This window comes from Mirounga leonina, unplaced genomic scaffold (genome assembly GCF_011800145.1).
Source record: "Mirounga leonina isolate KUSES-001 unplaced genomic scaffold, KU_Mleo_1.0 Mir_93, whole genome shotgun sequence".
NCBI classification, from domain to species: Eukaryota; Metazoa; Chordata; class Mammalia; order Carnivora; family Phocidae; genus Mirounga; species Mirounga leonina.
Window position 1 is genome coordinate 46,767,070 of NW_023270854.1, and position 19,881 is coordinate 46,786,950.

The 19,881-nt window shown below is 42.8% G+C and overlaps 1 protein-coding gene across 1 annotated transcript in view; it reads right to left on the minus strand.

Annotated features, from left to right (window-relative positions):
* LAMA3 (laminin subunit alpha 3) overlaps positions 1–19,191 on the minus strand; it is a 268,035-nt gene extending 248,844 nt beyond the window's left edge. The window contains exon 1 of the mRNA XM_034996262.1: positions 18,542–19,191. Coding sequence (XP_034852153.1) covers positions 18,542–18,817 — 276 coding nt within the window. The 5' untranslated portion in view covers positions 18,818–19,191. The remainder of the gene's footprint in view (positions 1–18,541) is intronic.
* Between the last annotated feature and the right edge of the window lie 690 nt (positions 19,192–19,881).

A 19,881-nucleotide genomic window follows, 5' to 3' on the forward strand; every position in this document is an offset into this window, starting at 1 on the left:
CTTCAGAGTATAGGGATAGAGGGTACATACCTCAATATCATAAAAGCCATCTATGAAAAACCTACAGCAAATATCATTCTCAATGGGGAAAATCTGAGAGCTTTCCCCCTAAGGTCAGGAACGCGGCAAGGATGTCCACTATCACCACTGCTATTCAACATAGTATTAGAAGTCCTAGCCACAGCAATCAGACAACAAAAAGAAATAAAAGGCATCCAAATTGGCAAAGAAGAAGTCAAACTCTCACTCTTTGCAGATGATATGATACTTTATGTGGAAAACCCCAAAGACTCCACCCCAAAACTGCTAGAACTCATACAGGAATTCAGTAAAGTGGCAGGATATAAAATCAATGCACAGAATTCAGTGGCATTCCTATACACCAACAACAAGACAGAAGAAAGAGAAATTAAGGAGTCGATCTCATTTACAATTGCACCCAAAACCGTAAGATACCTAGGAATAAATCTAACCAAAGAGGCAAAGGATCTGTACTCAGAAAACTATAAAATACTCATGAAAGAAATTGAGGAAGACACAAAGAAATGGAAAAGCGTTCCATGCTCATGGATTGGAAGAACAAATATTGTGAAGATGTTAATGCTACCTAGAGCAATCTACACATTCAATGCAATCCCCATCAAAATACCATCCACTTTTTTCAAAGAAATGGAACAAATAATCCTAAAATTTGTATGGAACCAGAAAAGACCCCGCATAGTCAGAGGAATGTTGAAAAAGAAAAGCAAAGCTGGCGGCATCACAATTCCAGACTTCCAGTTCTATTACAAAGCTGTCATCATCAAGACAGTATGGTACTGGCACAAAAACAGGCACATAGATCAATGGAACAGAATAGAGAGCCCAGAAATGGACCCTCAACTCTATGGTCAACTCATCTTTGACAAAGCAGGAAAGACAGTCTCTTCAACAAATGGTGTTGGGAAAATTGGATAGCCACATGCAGAAGAATGAAACTGGACCATTTCCTTACACCACACACAAAAATAGACTCAAAATGGTTGAAAGACCTCAATGTGAGACAGGAGTCCATCAAATTCCTAAAGGAGAACACAGGCAGCAACCTCTTCCACCTCAGCCGCAGCAACTTCTTCCTAGAAACATCCCCAAAGACAAGGGAAGCAAAGGCAAAAATGAACTATTGGGACTTCATCAAGATAAAAAGCTTCTGCACAGCAAAGGAAAGAGTCAACAAAACCAAAAGACAACCGACGGAATGGGAGAAGATATTTACAAATGACATAACAGATAAAGGGCTAGTATCCAAAATCTATAAAGAACTTATCAAACTCAACACCCAAAGAACAAAGAATCCAATCAAGAAATGGGCAGAAGACATGAACACACATTTCTCCAAAGAAGACATCCAAACGGCCAACAGACACATGAAAAAGTGCTCAACATCACTCGGCATCAGGGAAATATAAATCAAAACCTCAATGAGATACCACCTCACACCAGTCAGAATGGCTAAAATTAACAAGTCAGGAAACAACAGATGTTGGCGGGGATGCGGAGAAAGGGGAACCCTCCTACACTGTTGGTGGGAATGCAAGCTGGTGCAGCCACTCTGGAAAACAGTATGGAGGTTCCTCAAAAAGTTGAAAATAGAGCTACCATATGATCCAGCAATTGCACTACTGGGTATTTACCCCAAAGATACAAAAGTAGGGATCCGAAAAGGTACGTGCACCCCGATGTTTATAGCAGCAATGTCCACAATAGCCAAACTGTGGAAAGAGCCAAGATGTCCATCGACAGATGACTGGATAAAGAAGATGTGGTATATATATACAATGGAATATTATGCAGCCATCAAAAGGAATGAGATCTTGCCATTTGCAATGACGTGGATGGAACTGGAGGGTATACGCTGAGCGAAATAAGTCAAACAGAGAAAGACATGTATCATATGACCTCACTGATATGAAGAATTCTTAATCTCAGGAAACAAACTGAGGGTTGCTGGAGTCGGGGGTGGGGTGGGAGGGATGGGGTGACTGGGTGATAGACACTGGGGAGGGTATGTGCTCTGGTAAGCGCTGTGAATTGTGCAAGACTGTTGAATCTCAGATCTGTACCTCTGAAACAAATAATGCAATATATGTTAAGAAAAAAAAAAAAGAAGGTAGCAGGAGGGGAAAAATAAGGTGGGGAAATCGGAGGGGTAGACGAACCATGAGAGATGATGGACTCTGAAAAACAAACTGAGGGTTCTAGAGGGGAGGGTGGTGGGAGGATGGGTTAGCCTGTTGATGGGTATTGAGGAGGGCACGTTCTACATGGAGCACTGGGTGTTATGCACAAACAATGAATCATAGAATACTACATCTAAAACTAATGATGTAATGTATGGGGATTAACATAACAATAAAAAAATTAAAAAAAAAAAAAAAGAAAGAACCCAAGAAATTCCTTCCGGAAGTCTTTAAACTCATATTTTAATGGTCTCCATACATTCCTCTTCTTTCTACTTCTCCCTCTATCCTCTTGTTCTCTCTACACTGTGTTGGCATTTCACTGGCAAGAAGGGGTCCCTCGGTACCTGTACTTGCATGTAAGTGGCCTGCTCTAACACAAGTTCAGGTTTACAAAGTAGGCCAGGTCACATTTACGCCTGCCCCCTCGAGCCCCCAAACCCAAAGTACTTCCTCCTGAGAGTTTCATGCCAAAGCCTAGATTTATGAGAACACGTCTGCGCTAATAGTGTATTCATTCAACCACCAACTACTGACCTGCTAAGAGCCAGACACTGCCCTTGGGGGACACAGTCTGACCCTGACCTGATTCATTCCTCAAGCCAAGCTTTTCCCTTTCAATTCCCTTTCAGTTATTAATCTTCTTCTGAAGTAATTATACTCTTCATGGCTTTATTTTCCCATTGTCCCATTCCCTCCACTCTTTTGTTCAAAGTTTTTAAATTTCATCAGTCCCCTCAATTCTTTTGAGGACTGGAAAGGGTATAAATACACACAAAAATAAAACGAAGCATTTATAAATTCTGGAAGGGCTACAGAGATCTCACTCGGGCATAACATTCAAAATACGTAACAACGAGGGCAGCACGGCTTTCTGAATTCTTAGAACACGCCATGCATTTTCCCACCTCATAGTCCCTGTACCTGTTGGTCCCTCTAAATGGAACACATTTTCCCACCCTCTTCATGGGGCTGATTTCTTCTCAACCCCCAGATGCTGTATCAATAACACATCCTTAGAAAAGCTTCTCCATCTACCGAACCTAGAGAAGCTTGCCTTCATCAATCACTTTAACAAAATCCTGCTTATTCTCTCCAAGATACAACCACAATCCATAATTATTGTGTATATTTATTCACTGGTTGCAGTCTCCCCATAGAATGTCACCTCCATGTAGGCAGAGCCCTTTCTTGCCTTGTTCAGATTTGTATTCCCAGTCTCCTCTGTGCCTGGCACATACATGTCAATAATATTTGTTCAATACAGGAGTGGATGAATATCACACACAAGTGTGTGTACACACACATCCCCAGGTAGCAGTTCTTGCCTTCGTTGATAAGAATCTACATTAAGAATCATCCAGGGGTGCCTGGGTGGCTCAGTCGGTGAAGCATCTGACTCTTGATTTTGGCTCAGGTCGTGATCTCAGGGTCATGGGATCGAGCCCTGCATCACGCTCCGTGCTCAGTGGGGAGTCGGCTTGAGGATTCTCTCTCCCTCTCCCTCTCCCTCTGCTCCTCCCCAACCCTGCACTTGCTCCCTCTCTCTCTTTCCCTCTCTCAAATAAATAAATAAACCTTTTAAAAATATCATCCACAAAAGTTCTACCAACTCCAGTTGAGCTTCCAGGTGCTGAGATGGTCAATGAGGACAACAAGCCAATCTGAAAGTAACACTCGAGACCTTATTCATTCACTGCAACAGTGAAGGCAAGAGGCAAAGATGCCAGCATCCCAGTGTTCTGTTTTTCCCCCATGAAACAGCACCAGGCAGGGGTCAGATGACAGGAGAAGTATCCCACTACCCAAACAAAAGGCTCCTGCCTTTTTATGAGCCCAGAGGATTGAGGGTAAGGAGGAGAGAGCGGGAGTAGAAAAATACCCAGTCAGCATGGGGAAAAGGGCCTCAGCCAGAGCAGCCCATAAGTCTCAGGGCAGGCACCTGGGAAGTACCAGGTACCTCCACTGGAGGCCTCGGATTCAAGGCTCCTGGGCTGGGAATGCAGAGACGCGTACGAGCATGGCTGGTCCAGGGGGACCTGAACCCTTGGTTCTAACTCCCTGCAGAAAAGTGCAACGTACTCACTGTGTACAGGTCCGGTGTGGGGAGGGCAGCTTCCACCAGGAGGCCTGCCAGTCAAAGCCTTCTAATTATCTGCAGATGGGCCTACAAGATGACACACGGGATTTTGACCTAGTAAAGGACTCTCATCCCCTCTTCTTTAAAAGCCCTTTCAGTGATGCAGTGCACTCTGCATAGGCAGTTCTGCTCACAGCTGATCCCAATCCTTTGTGATGCAACATTACACATCCCCTTCTATTTGTCTTCAGTGAAGATGGAGAGCCACCGGTTGCAAACATCTCTGTCATGATTCTGAAAGCCGCCGGCCTCATCTTCCTTGTGGTTGGTCGAGCAGTTCTAAATGTAATTTATTTCAGCTCCAATCCTCCTAAGCTAGAGTGACAATCATTGTACGTAATAGCCAGAGAGAACAACACCCAGAACCGAGGCAGGCAAGTGATCAAAGAAAATGGAGGCTGCAGGTGACACCAAGTGTATGGGAGGTACGAAGAGTTACATGGCGCTCAGAGAGAGGGAACGAAGATTTTATTACTGTTAGAAAGAGTAACCTCAATATTTTTATATTTTTACTCAGATAAAAGACTACTAAGTTAACCTAAAAGATAATGAAAGAAAACGAAAGAAAAAAAAAAACTTCAACTAGTTTATGGCACTCTTACTAAGAGATTTTCCTAATGGGGTCTCCCACCATTTTCTAATTTTTCTGGTTCATTAAAAACATTCAGGATCACATTAAAGATACATTAAGTGATCAGTTGTCACCATGAAATAGGAAAGCCACCTGGAAACAGAGAAGACAACAGGAAAATTTGAAAGTCTGAAATTTTTGTACTCTTCACATCACTATGCAAACGACCTTGATTAGAATCTTGGCCACCGATGTCTTCTGGTGCACACAAATCCTCAGCAATATTTAGTCTCCGCAGAGCAAATCCCAGGACATGGGGAACTGGGCCTTTCATTTCACAATCCCACCCCATCCTTCCCCTGACGCAGCCCCTCAGCCCTCACTAGTGGTGAAGGAATCATCCAACCACCAGGCTCTGTGCAAAAGGGATCCAAGGCTCACGGTATCCATGTATCCATTGTTCCCAAACTCCCAGAGTCTCACCTGCATTAGTCAATCCTTACTTTATGCCCTTCTGATACGTTCTTCATACTTAAAGATGCCTCAGGGCGCCTGGGTGGCTCAGTCGTTAAGCATCTGCCTTCGGCTCAGGTCATGATCCCAGGGTCCTGGGATCAAGCCCTGCATAGGGCTCCCTGCTCTGCAGGAAACCTGCTTCTCCCTCTCCCACTCCCCCTGCTTGTGTTCCCTCTCTAGCTGTGTCTCTTTCTGCCAAATAAATAAAATCTTTAAATAAATAAATAAATATGCCTCAAGGTGGGTGATCCCTAAATATTTGTTCAGCCAAGAGCAATCCTCATTCTATTTCGAGACTACACTTTGAGTTGCCAGATTGCGAAGTCTCAAGAACAGAGAGCCTAGAACTACCCCGGGGGCCTCATACAGTGCCCTTCATCCTCACTCTCCCACACACAGATAACTCACACACTGAATAGTCAGTAAGTACAGCTGACTGATTAAGAGACTGGTTATCTGATTTAAAGTTAAATGACTGCAATGGACTGCATATTTGTGTGTCCCCCTTCCCGCAATTCCATATGTTAAGTCCTAACCCCCAAGATGATGGTATGAGGATGAGCTGAATAGGATGAGTGTCTTTATAAGAGAGGACCCAGAGAGATCGCTCACCTCTCCTACCATGTGAGGACACAGCGAAAAAACATGAACTAGAAGTGGGTCTTCACCAGACACTGAACCTGCCCACACCTTGACCTTGGATTTCCCAGCCTCCAGAACTGTGAGAAATAAATTTCTGTTGTTTATAAGTGACCCAATCTATACTACTTTGTTATGGCAGCCCAAAAGACAAACAGTTACTGTATTAGCCTCCCAGGGCTGCCATAGCAAAGTACCATAAACTGGGTGGCTGAGAACAACAGAAATGTCTTGTCTCGATTCTGGAAGCTAAAAGACTGAAATCAAGGTGTTGGCAGGGCCCTGCTTCCTCTGAAATCTGTAGAGGAAGGAACCTTTCTTGTCTCTTGTAGCTTCTTGGTCTTGGCCGCTGTTATCAGATACCTCTACTTTGAAATTTAACACATCAGGGCCACACCTGCCTTCCAAAGGCAGGTTGTTGAAATTCAGGTATTTTTTTTGTCAAACAGCACTTCTATCCAGGTGTTGCTCCAATGGGAAAATTCTATGATGGTGTTGTCCTTTGAAAGTTTCTTCAAAAATCATCTATGGAGTATCCGTGACATGCTGCTACAGGGAAGACAGACACGAGCAGGAAACTGTGGCCCCACCCTCAGAGAGCTCAAGATCTAGCTAATAAGGACACCAGACATGAAGATAAATGGCTCCAAGATAATGAATGGAATTAGCAAGATGGTGCACTGTTTGGCTGCAACTCTGAGGAAGGAATAGTTAGTAGATGGGTATGAGCATGAACTCTGCAGCTGGAGTCCCTGGCCATACCACGTAGTAGCATTCTGATCTTAAACAAATCACTTAACCTCTCTGTGCTTCAGTTTTCTCATCTGTAAAATGAGCACACTAAGAGTAGCCCCTTCATAAGTGGTTATGAGGATGAAGAATTCAGTACATGTAAGGTGCTTTAGAACAGTGCCAAGCATCAGTAAGTGTTATATAAGTGTGTGTTAAACTAATACCTTGCACTGAGCAGGGGAGTAAGTCCCCTGATCACTAGGCTGTTCTCCCTGCTCACCCTTCTGCCTCTTTATTTGTATCATTTCTGTACACAGTATATGCAGTAAATGGCATAACTTGAAAGTAGTGGAGAATTCTTTTTCCCACTTCTCACAGTTAAGCTCTGCATAAATAATCTCATTAAAACCCATATTTCTCTCTAGCTAATGTTCATTTATTAATTTCACATGTGTTTTCTGAGCATCTAGGATGGGAAAACCACTAAGAAAATACAGTAACATTGAAAAAATGGCAGGACACATGAGATTCAATGAGTTGGCTTTCCCCAGGGCATTTTCCACCCTGTTGGCATGAGGGATCTAATCAACGCCCTGCTAGCTCATGCAAAAAGCTCTTTTTTTTTTATGAAGCAGAAAAAAGTCTCACTGCCTCTGAGCAGATAGAGCCTTGCCCAGGCTGGATTTCAGCCCCCACATGTCCCTTGGCCAGAAGCCCATGTATACAGTCAATTCCACTGACTAAGACCACTGAGGCACCATTTAATGAAACTTTTTCCTCACTAGGCAAATGGTTCCAGAATGGAATGGAATGGTTACTTTTTTTGGAATGCTAAAAAGTTGTTTAGTGTTTGATAGACAAATTCAAGTTCATAAAGAGTTTCCTTGAATTTAATAAAGATGCTAAAAATGTTCTTTGCATTTTTTAAAATATTTACAGTTTCTTTTTTCCAAAGTTCTGTACATAACAATAAATATGTAGAAACAACCCCATCATCTGTCTGCATCAGAAATCCTCACTGGTGGGCTCACCATTTACAAGAAAGACATCATTCAGCACAACCTGTCACAGAGACTCTCATACCAGCTGGGGCTTCTAACTTGAAGAACCATTACTAGATCTCTTTTATCAAGACTGTTAATCACCCAGAGGCCTTTATCTACCAACTAGCAATTACCTATGAAATCAGTGAATGCAGTCACTGGCTTTAGTGAAGTGTGACCAACTGCCCCTACTGCTGGTGCTGATGTCTATGTCCTATGCTGACATCAACCATTAAAGGTACAGGTGTAGTAAAGAAAAGAAATAAACCTCCCCCCCATGGCTAGTCACTGTGAAAAACGTGCATCAGGCAACCGAATTGAGGGTTAAGGATTCATCCTGCTAACGTCAAAGGCATCACTAACAAGATTCTCAGCCTCATCTACCTCATGATGTGCCTCTGCCCAGGTCTCCAGGAGTAGGTTCCACCTCCTTCACCAGACAAAGGGTGGTAACCACCTCCCCGCAAAGGCTTTCTGTCAGATTTTCATTTCACAATGACCGATGAGATTGAAAGCCCAGCACTCTCTTCTTCTGGGGGCTTTCTTACATTTCCATTGTACATTTTTCCTTCTTGCATGCTGTCCCACATTCCAATCTTCTGTCTCCTTTTTTTGTTCTTTGAACTGTCTTAGTTTTTCCTTATACTTTTCACCCTGTGCCTTTAATTCCTCTTGCATTTTCAAACAAGCAGCTGCTACAGCCTCTTGTCCTTTAATGACATCAGGTTCCACAGCCATCCAGCTGCCTCTGCCTCAAGGCCCTCAGCTGGGTGGAAAGCTTCTGAAACACCACACAGAGAAGGATGCAGCTGAACACCTTCAGCGGGTGATGTGCCAGCCATAGGGACTAGCAGGGGGCTCACTGTGACCTGCAGGAAGTGCAACCCCTCGGTCTCCAAGGCTGGCTGTGTGGACAGCTGTTCCTCGTCCAATTCCATGGCTGCCCTCCCCCCAAAATAACTCTTTAATTGCCATAAAAATGTGTCCCTGTGTAAACAAATAATATCTAAATTAGTTATCAACACAGTACCAAAACAATTTAACATTGTTATCCTAGAAGAGTCACTTTGCCTGTGGATAATTTAGCATGCCAAATATGTTCAGTATATAATGCACTGTACACTTCATTATCAAAATAATATTTTAGGGGTGCCTGGATGGCTCGCTCAGTTAAGTGTCTGATTCTTGATTTTGGCTCAGGTCATGATCTCAGGGTCCTGAGATTGAGCCCTGTGTAGGGCTCCATGCTCAGTGAGGAGTCTGCTTGGGATTCTCCCTCCCTCTCCCTTTGCTCCTCCCACCACTCATTCACATTCTCTCTCCAAATAAATAAGATCTTAAAAAATTAAAAAAAGGGCGCCTGGGTGGCTCAGTCGTTAAGCATCTGCCTTCAGGTCAGGTCATGATCCCAGGGTTCTGGGATCGAATCCCACGTCAGGATCCCTGCTCAGCAGGAAGCCTGCGTCTCCCTCTCCCACTCCCCCACTTGTGTTCCTGCTCTCGCTATCTCTGTCTCTGTGAAATAAATAAATAAAATCTTAAAAAAAAAAAAAAAAAGAATTTTTTACTCAAAAATTTTAAATGACTATTGTGGAAAATCATTGTTGTAGTTCACCACTTTAGAAATCTTACCTAACAATTTTTTCATACCATGAAAAAACACATTTACTGAGCACTATGTGCCACAATATATGCTGAGTGCTTTTTATCCTCCCAATACATGTGTGAGATAGACACTATTATTAATTCTGTTTTATATATGCGGAAACTGAGATTATGCAATTTTCCAAGGTCAAAGAGCTTTAGAGTTAAAATTCAAACTTGGGTCTACATGATTGTAGAGCCAGAGTTAGTCACCTCTAAATGAGAGTAATTTGAAGATATATACAATAAGATGATATCCTATTTTCCCTCATAGGAGTTTCTCTGGTCTTTTAAGAAAATTAGGCCATAAAAACACTAGTAATCTACAGAAAGATCATGTCTGGATCATTTTTGCATCCTCAGCATCAAACATGATGCCTGGCATGTAAGACCCACTTAATAAGTGTTTGTGATGAATGAATGAGTTAAAAAAAAAAAAAAGAAAGAAATTAAAGGCATACAGATTGGAAATGAAAAAATAAAACACATGTAATTCTGTATGTAGAAAATACTGAAGAGTCTACAAAAGAACTACAGCAAGGTCATAGGATACAAGACCTATATGCAAAAATCAATTGCATCTCCAGTGTAGATGTGTGTGCATATATAAATTAGTAGATATTCATATATTTCCTAGCTCTGCCCACTGAAAGGGTCTAAAAGCAATGATACACTAGTAACAATGAGCATTTACCTGATACCCACATCTTGGTTTCCAAATACCACACCCATAATAAATAAACAATAATAATAATAATAAATAAATAAACAATGCTCCTTGAAAGACCAGTTGGTTCCAAGTCAGGAGCAAAAAAAATTAAAAATGGCCCTGGAACATGTTATAGTACCAGAAAGCAAGGATGCACTCAAAAAGAAGATGTAAGGATGTCAACAAAAATGGCAGAGGAGAGAGCTTCAAGGATCTGTTCCTCCACTAAAGCAACAATTAATTTCACAAAAAAAGCTGTCAAAATGAACATTTTCAGAACTCTGCAATCTATTCAAAAACCTACAACAACTTATAATCAGTGAGCTTAAAGATAAGTTGGTTGAAAATATCTAGCCTGAGAATAAGAAAGAAAAAAGAATGAACAAAAATAAAAAAGCTCAAAGCACCTGTAGGACCTTGACCTATGGACCAATATACACATTATGGGAGTCTCACAGAAGAACGAGAAAGAGGCAGAAAGGATACTGGAAGAAATAATGGTTGAAACGTCCCAAATCTGATTAAAGACATGAATCTACACATCCAAGAAACTTAACAAACTCCAAGAAGGACAAACTCAAAGAGATCCACACCAAGACACATTACAATGAAACTGTCAAAAGACAAAGAGAAAATCTTGAAAACAGAAAAAGAGAAGCAATTTATCACATACAAGGGATCCTCAATAAGATTAACAGCCTATTTTTCATCAGAAACCATGGAAGCCAGAAGGCATTGAGATGATATATTTAAAATGTTGAAAGGAAAAAACTGCCGTCTAGAATGCCATACCTGGTAAAATTATCCTTCAAAAATGAGGGAGAAATTAGGACATTCCCAAATAAACAAAAGCTGAAGGAGTTTGTTGCTGGTAGACCTGCCCTATTGAAGGCTAAAAGGCTAGAGATGCTAAAGGAGTCCTTTAGCTGAGATGAAAGGATACTAGACAATAACTAAAAGCCATACAAAGAAATAAAAAACACCAGTATAGTTAACTACATAAATAAATACAAAAGCCAGAATTATTGGATTTTTGGTTTTTCCCATATGATTTACAAAACAAATGCACAGAACAATAATTATATATTTATGTCAATGGGCAACAGTGTGTAAAGATCTAATTTGTGACAATAACATCATAAAGAGGGGGGACAGACCTGTATAGAAGCAGAGTTTTAGATGCTACTGAAGCTAATCTGATATCAACTCAAACTGGACTGTTACAAACTTAGGGTGTTAATTCTAATCCCCAGAGTAACCACTATGAAAATAATTTTAAAATATATAGAAAAGTAAATGAGGAGGAAATGAAAATCGTTCATTAGAAAAAGAAATTGGGGGTGCCTAGGTGGCTCAGTCGTTAAGTGTCTGCCTTTGGCTCAGGTCATGATCTCAGGGCCCTGGGATCAAGCCCCGCATCAGGCTCCCTGCTCAGCGGAAAGCCTGCTTCTCCCCCTCTTACTCCCCTTGCTTGTGTTCCTTCTCTTGCTGTGTCTCTGTCAAATAAATAAATAAAATCTTTAAAAAAAGAAAAAGAAATTAAACACAAAAGAAGGTAGTAACAGAGGAATTGAGGAACCAAAAAATATAAGACATATAGAAAACAAATAGCAAAATAGCAGAAATAAGGTCCTCCTTATAGTAATCACTTTAAATGTAAATGGATTAGACTTAGCAACGGAAAGGCAAAAATTTGCAGAATGGATTTAAAAAAAAAAAAAAGCCACAATGCAGATCTACAAAAGATTCACTTTAGATCCAAAGACACAAATAAATTGAAAATTGAAGGACAAAAAAAGATATTCTATGCAAATGATAATCCAGAGAGATGGGGTGGTTATACTAATATCAGACAAAATAAACTTTAAGTCAAAAATTGTTACAAAAGATAAAGACACACATGACACATTGATAGAAGGGCCAATCCTTCAAGAAGATATAACAGTGTAAATATATCTATACCAAACAAAAAAAGCCTCAAATATACATGAAGCAAAAATTGACAGAACTGAAGGGACAAATAGTTCCATAACATTAATTGGAGACATCAGTACTCCATTTCAATAATTGGTAGTTTCTCAAAAACTTAAACATAAATTTACTATGTGATCCAGCAATTCCACCCCTAGGAATCAACCCAAGAAAACTGAAAACTTATGTCCACACAAAGATTTGTTTGTGAATGTTCATAGCAGCATTACTTATAGTAGCCAAAACCTAAAAACAGTCCAAATGTCCATGATTTGGATATAGAAAATGAGGTATAGCTATACAATGGCATACTATTTTCTGCAATAAAAAGAAGCAAACTACTAAATCATACAGCAATATTAACAACCTCAAGGGCGCCTGGGTGGCTCAGTTGGTTAAGCGACTGCCTTCGGCTCAGGTCATGGTCCCGGAGTCCTGGGATCGAGTCCCACATCGGGCTCCTGGCTCAGCGGGGAGCCTGCTTCTCCCTCTGACCCTCTCCCCTCTCATGCTGTTTCTCTCTCTCAAATAAATAAATAAATAAAATCTTAAAAAAAAAAAAAAAAAAAAAAAACCAACCTCAAAATTATTATGCCTAGTGAAAGAAGTCAGACACAAAAGGGGCGCTCAGGTGGCTCAGTCAGTTAAGCATTCAACTCTTGATTTCGGCTCAGGTCTTGGTCTCAGGGTCGTGAGATCAAGCCCCGTGTCCAGCTCCTCGCTGGGTGTGGAGTCAGCTTAAGACTCTCTACCTCTCCCTCTGCCCCTACCACCCTCCTCCCCCTCTTAAAAAAAAGTTAGACACAAAAGACCGCATATTGTATAATTCCATTTATATGAAATTTACAGAAATGAAAAATTTTTAGAGACAGAAATCATAGTAGTGGAAATAGATGCAGAAATTGAGTGTGTAGACACAGAGAAAATTTGGAGCTGATGGAAATGTTCTAAAACTAGATTCTAGTGATAGTTGTACAACTCTATAAATTTATTTTAAAATATTTAAGTCACACCTACAATGGACGCATGTTATAGTATTTAAATTATGCCTCAATAAAACTGTTAAAAATGACTCACATACTTCAAACTAGTTTTGGTAAAAAAAAAAAAAAAAAATGGGGCGCCTGGGTGGCTCAGTTGGTTAAGTGACTGCCTTCAGCTCAGGTCATGATCCCAGGGTCCTGGGATCGAGTCCCGTATCAGGCTCCCTGCTCCGCGGGGAGCCTGCTTCTCCCTCTCCCACTCCCCCTGCTTGTGTTCCCTCTCTCGCTGTGTCTCTCTCTGTCAAATAAATAAATAAAATCTTTAAAAAAAAAAAATGAAGAAAATGTGTAGTTTTCACATTCATATATGCATTAAAGAGGTAAAATGAACACAGCTAACTTTCTGTAATGGGTTAAGTAAGTATAGTTTTCTCATAAGTGAGGGGCTGAAATTAATAACCTTTTGTCTTTCTCTTTCCTTATACTATTTACTTCTTTTTCTCAGGTTAAATTATCCATGTTCTCAATGGCATAGGTAATTCAGAGCATGAAGTAAAATCCTGCCATTCAAGGACTGAACATCCCCATTTCCAATTATTCACCTTCCACAACCCTGAAGATCCATGAGCTCCAGTAATCTGTGATTTGTTGAAGCAAAAATTTAAATTGCTGACATTCTGGTGTGTGGAACCATGTTCCTTTGCTGGTGAGTGAACATGGCTCTCCAAAGGAAAACATTTATGTTTGTCTTTGAATGATTCGCACATAAACTTTCATTGCTAAACTTCAGCTAATGTTCACACGGAACTATGGGGAAAATCATTTTTAAAAAGGATCATTCAGGGCGCCTGGGTGGCTCAGTTGGTTAAGCGACTGCCTTCAGCTCGGGTCGTGATCCTGGAGTCCCAGGATCGAGTCCCACATCGGGCTCCCCACTCAGTGGGGAGTCTGCTTCTCCCTCTGACCCTCTTCCTCTCTCACTCTCTCTCTCAAATAAATAAAATCTTTAAAAAAAATAAAAAAATTAAAAAAAAATAAAAAGGATCATTCATCTTTAAATTGCTGACTGTAGTCATTTGTCTGAAGTCTCAAAATAACTCTTATCGCTAAGAATTGTTACAAATATATCAACAGAATAGTAAATGTCTTTGATTTCTCAGCCTTTGCTCAAGACTTTCCTATCAGTTTCACAAAGGAAAAGGCCCTTGTTGAAGCTAACAAATGGTTTCTCTTTCACAATGGTTCTATAAACAGCCTTAGTGAAATTGAGTTTCCTGTTTATGGCCATTAGTCCAAGTTACACAAACACACAACCTAGACCACTTTGTGGCAAGCATTCTTGCTCTTGGCTGTAATTCACATGTGTGCACTCCTCTACCATTTTCATTCAGACTAGATACACATTCCTGTGCATAAATTATAATGCAACGAAGGAACGTAATGGAAGATGTGTTGAACAAAATCGATATCGTATGTTTGGTAAATATGTTCACGCCACTCCTTTTGAGTGTAGTGTTTCTGCCAAGCTAAACCAAACACAAGGTTATATTTTCAATACCGCCTTCCACTTACATTTTACCATCATCTTTATCAGATGTCAGTAAATAATAATAATCATACCTATGATTCCATAGATAAGGAAACATTTAAAATTGAAGCATAAAGTGTGATAGATTTCAGTCATACTTAACTTCTTAGCAGAATAGAATTAATTTATGCATTTTTCTTATCTATTCTTTATATTAACTTCTTTACAGTCCTCAGCTGTGTCTTCATTACACTATCTTTTCCTTCAGTATTTTCTAAGCACATATACTGTTCCAGGCTTTGTGCTAAGCATAGGATACAGCTATGAACCAGACAGACAAAATCCCTGAATCAAAGAACTCTCAAACACCAAAAACTTAATGTCTGAGCAGTAACAAGTATATAAAATCTTATTTAATGAATTTGAAATCCAGAGAAACCACAGTGAACATTTTTCACACAATAAACAAAATTCAGACTTTTAAAATGCCCTACCTATTGACAGATGCTACCATTCAAGAATCAGCATTATTATTATAGAGTCAGGACCATAAACCCAGGCTTTATTCTAAGATGCGATTTTTACTCATTTTTTTTACATCTTTTTGCAAAATCCTTCCGGCCTGAAATTCTGAATCCTGGCTAGCCCTAAAGATTTTTTTTTAGAAAGCTCAAAGAAACAGAACTGTTTTAGTTAACTCTTCTCCATTTCCCAACTTGAGCATAAACAGATTCAAGATAATCATCATTCGGGTACAACCAACTGATCAGTCATAACCTCCCACCCTTCTCCTATCACCCCTCAGTTTCCTGAAAGGTGGGTCTGCACCAGCGGCTGCCAACACTGGCCTAGAGTGAGCATCTAATAGCCCAGCTTCTAGAACTCCCTTTCCCCGTCTCTTCTCCAACACACTTCTGTCCTCATGAGGTAAGAGCCTCTCACATCAGCAATCAGTACATCTTTTCAAGCCCTCAGCTGTGAAAGCAGAAAGCACTATTCAGCAGAGCTCTTGTTCACCCTTTATTTTTAGGGAAGAATAAGGTATAACACCAGATGGCATCCTTTTTCCACAGGCTATAGCTTGGCCTAGAAATACAGTCTGCTGAACGACCTCAGGAAAGCCACTTCCTACTCTATCTAGGACTGTGAACCAAGGTTTGAGGACCTATCCTGGAAACTCAATCAGAACAGAAAATATGACTTTTCTGCACCTCCAAGATGGTAGTACCAACCTATGAGCTCTCAAAAGAAAATGGAAGTTGCAGAGAATGAAGGTTGGCCCATTCCCAGGCAAATCTAGGGGAGAGGAGACAGTTGAAAATTTCCTCCCCTTGCATTTACTCTTCCCATAGTCAGAACAGCTCTCTCCAAAGTTGGATGTGCCAGGTAATCCAATGCAGTGGCCAGAAGGGACTATCAAAACGTGTATATTTTACTTAAAAATGAAGAAATTCAGTTTGACTAGTATTTAATGTGCAGACTGCTTAGGGCCTTTACCCCGTCCACAAGTCAGCTGGTCACAATGGTCCTGAGTGTCTGTCTGCCCAAGGGAAGAGGAGGAGGGGTTCCATCAGGCTCTCATCTGACCATGACACAGCGAAGCTTACGTGGGCCTGGTTAAGTGGACATGGGGATTCTATTCCCCTAGACAGCAGAACAGTTCCAATCTTGTACTAAAATGAGGAGTAACAAAGAAATTCTTTTGATGACACAGATCTACTGCTTATCTCATGGTAAAGTACTTAAAAGACTTTGAAATTTAAAGATGAGTCACAATTTTTTTTCACAAAAAATTCCAAATTTGCTTTTTCTGGGATGACAAGTAGCTGCCAGTAATACACCACCTGATAAATATTTACCAAAAAATAGAGGTACCTACCAAAGTAAAGGTGTTGTTTCAGCAATGTGTGAAAAAGCAAATACTATTCTAAAGAAATGTACGCTTTTGAAAAGAGTGTTTTGGAAAATAGATGTTTGGAAATGTTTCATTTTTTGTTGCTGAAAAGACGGAACTGGGTTACTCTAAAAGTTCTCCTATTTGCACAGTTTAAAAACCTGGACACATAATTTTGTAATGTATTTTAATATTTTCCAGAAAACTACTTGCAGTGAGTTTTGAATCTATTTTTTTAAACCATTAAAACATAATACCTTCCCACCAGGAAGTACTAAATGCCACCTGAAAAGCAAACATTGACTGGTCAAGGGTCTACTCTAAAATTTTTTTAGAATGATTGAAGGATGGGGCAGAAATATGAGTACCATGATTTAGTGAATTCAGACAGTATCAGACCTGTGCAGTTACACAGAACCCCATGCTCTGAAAGGCCCCTCACTTAATTTGATGCTCTGCTATCACCATCTTGAAATTCATAATCTGTGAACAAGGGGCTCAGATTTTCATTTTGCACTGGGCTCTGTGAATTATGTAGCTGGTTCTGGAGCTCACTGGTCAATGCAGTGGTCCTTCTCCTTGAATCTACAGATTTTTGAGGTATCTTTTCAGCTATGACAACTACTAATTTCGACTATTAATGTAAAACCAACCTTGAATTGCCAGATCGTAAGTGCTAAGCTAAACTTGTCAAAAATAATGATATACATAATTACATTTGTATATTTATAAATAGTTACAATCAGAAATTAAATATTTAGAGAAAGCAAAATTATTTGGCGCTGTTAATAAAGAAAATTTAAAAGTATTTTCATCATTGTTATTTTATCTTTTTATTTCTATTCTTGCCTGTCTTCTAGTACACACAATATATTAATAAAGCAATACATGCATATAATTTATAAGTAAATAAGCACTTACTGGCATTGCATGTTCAACAATTTGTCGTTTATGAAGTGCGCAACCAAGAGTTTCTAAACCATGACCTAGATTCTCAATGACAATCTTTTGCCTTTGGGGCCCAAGCTCCAAAATTACTCCCTCTTCCGGCAGCACTTTCCCATTCCTCAGCAATAGTTCCCAGTAGAACAAGGGAGGCAATTATGAATCACGGCTCAGTGTAAAGAGGATTTCCAGTCAGGACTGGGTTCAAATCCCGCTGCCCTACGTTAAGACTCTGGCACGTTTCCTAACCTGCTCACCCGCTCCGGTTCCCAGCGCTGTTGTGAGGGGCCCTGTGTAAAGACCTGGCACACCTCCAGATGCTGATTAAGCACCAGCAACACTATCATTTACACCAGGTGTTCGCGGGATGAGTCTGATGGCCCCTGAGCGCCGTGCCCATCTCTGCCCATTTCAAGTCTCATTCGCCCCAGTGACCCTGAGCGGTGGCGCTTCGGGCAGTGCCGTGAGGGGCACCATCGGAGTGATGCTGCAGATATAACCTAAAAGTTCTCTCCCAACACGCCACGGAAACCCACTGCTACCAACTTCTCCGAATAAGGTCGGGGAGACAGAAGGGCCTGGAAGGAGGCGCGCCAGTGAAGCTGGGGGGGGGGAGGGAGGGGCACTCATGGCCTGGCGGGGCGCTACCTGAGTGACGGAGGCAGGATGGGGAGACGGTTTCAGGCACCCCGGAGCGCACCTCGGGACTTTCTCTGCTGCGCCCGCAAACTTAACCTCAGCCTTCACTTAGCTCGCGCACTCTACTGGTCCCGGCCTCGGCGGCGAATTGGCAAGAGAGGAGCTCCCGCAGGATCGCTCCGGGGCACCGAGCCCACCTCCCAGGGTCGCCGGTCCGCGCGGGGCCTGGGGGAGCCCTTCCCGGTCGCCTGGGATCCCTAGCGCTCGCGGGGAAAGGGCCCCCTCCTTCTGCTCCGGGTCGCTGGCCAGCGCGGGGAGGGGGCCCGCCCCTCGCCCCCCGCCCCCTTCGCTCGCTCCCAGGACCGTACCTGAATGGTGTGGCCGCTGCCCGGGGCGGTGGGGCCCCCCACCAACTTGCAGTAGAGCTCGGGCCGGGGCCGCGCGCCGCCCGGTTCCCGCTCTCCGCAGGTGGCGGTGGCCCAAATCCTCGCCGCCTCGGCCAGGTTGAAGTAGGGCGGGTGCAGGCTGAGCCGGGCCGCGGCACGGGGCTCCCGAGCGGGGCTCACGGCGGGCGGCGGCAGCAGCAGCAGGAGCAGCGGGACTAGCCTGGATGCCCAGCCTGGAGCCCGCGCGGCCGCCGCCATCCTGCAGCGCGCGATCCTCCCGGGAGGGGCGAGCTCAGCCCCCGCGCGTGGGCGGCGGCCGATGCGCGCCCCCGCCCCACGCGCCGGGAGCCCGCGGCGTGCGGGCGGCTCCTCTGGTGTGGAACCTGCCGCGGCCGGAGCAGGAACTGACAGCGCCCAGCCTCGGGCCGGCAGGCCAGCTCTCTGCAGCGCGCTGCGCCCTGCAGACTTCGCGGGCGGGGAGAGCGAAAGGCGTTCCCGGGCTCTCACCCGGGCGGCTGAGGCGGGGGCCGCGACCGCCCCACCTTCCCACGCCCCGCTCAGCAATCAGAGTTCTCCTCTCCAGCGACTCACGGTCTCAGACCAGTCATGAAGGCCAGCTCTGGACCTCGGACAAGGGGGAAGGCTTGGGTGAGAGAGACGTCAGAGCACATTGGCACTGCCTGCAGAGCTTACATCAAAGGCATTGTGGTTTCCCGGACGTCTCAATTGTCAAAAGACAGGTCGCGTCAATTTCTCCAACTGTGTGCGCCAATAATATCTGCGGCACTACAACCACATTCGGAGTCTGGGGTCGAAGGAGCTCACGGGGAATGGGGAGTGGCGGAACGTGCACATTTAAAAGACAACCGCTAGCTCAGGTTGTAGTTTGCCAAGCTGCGAAAACACCTTGGGGGAATGTCTTTAGATGCCCGATCTGCTAAATTTTACAGATAAACTGAGAGATGTTGAGCGAATTACTGGAGCTGTCGCGCTGGCGTCTGAGCAGAGGACACACCCATCCCGGGGCCGAGATTTGGTCTTCTTTGCAGGATGTCTCCCCAAAACCGAGCCCTCTTAAGGGGCTCTAAGCAATTCAGGGAGAGTGTCCCTTCTGCCCCGGCCAGGACTGACCAGAGTGCCTCTGAGAAGTAGGGTTGGAGCTGTCGAGGAAGGAGAAGGGGAAAAGAGGGAGGGTGTGAGAACATTGCTTGAGCAAAGATTGAGATAGCCATAAAAGACGGTACAGTTGAAAGGAGTGAGAAGTGACCAGCATATTTATTAAATACTGGGATATGTGCTAGGAAGAAGGCTTAATCTTGTTT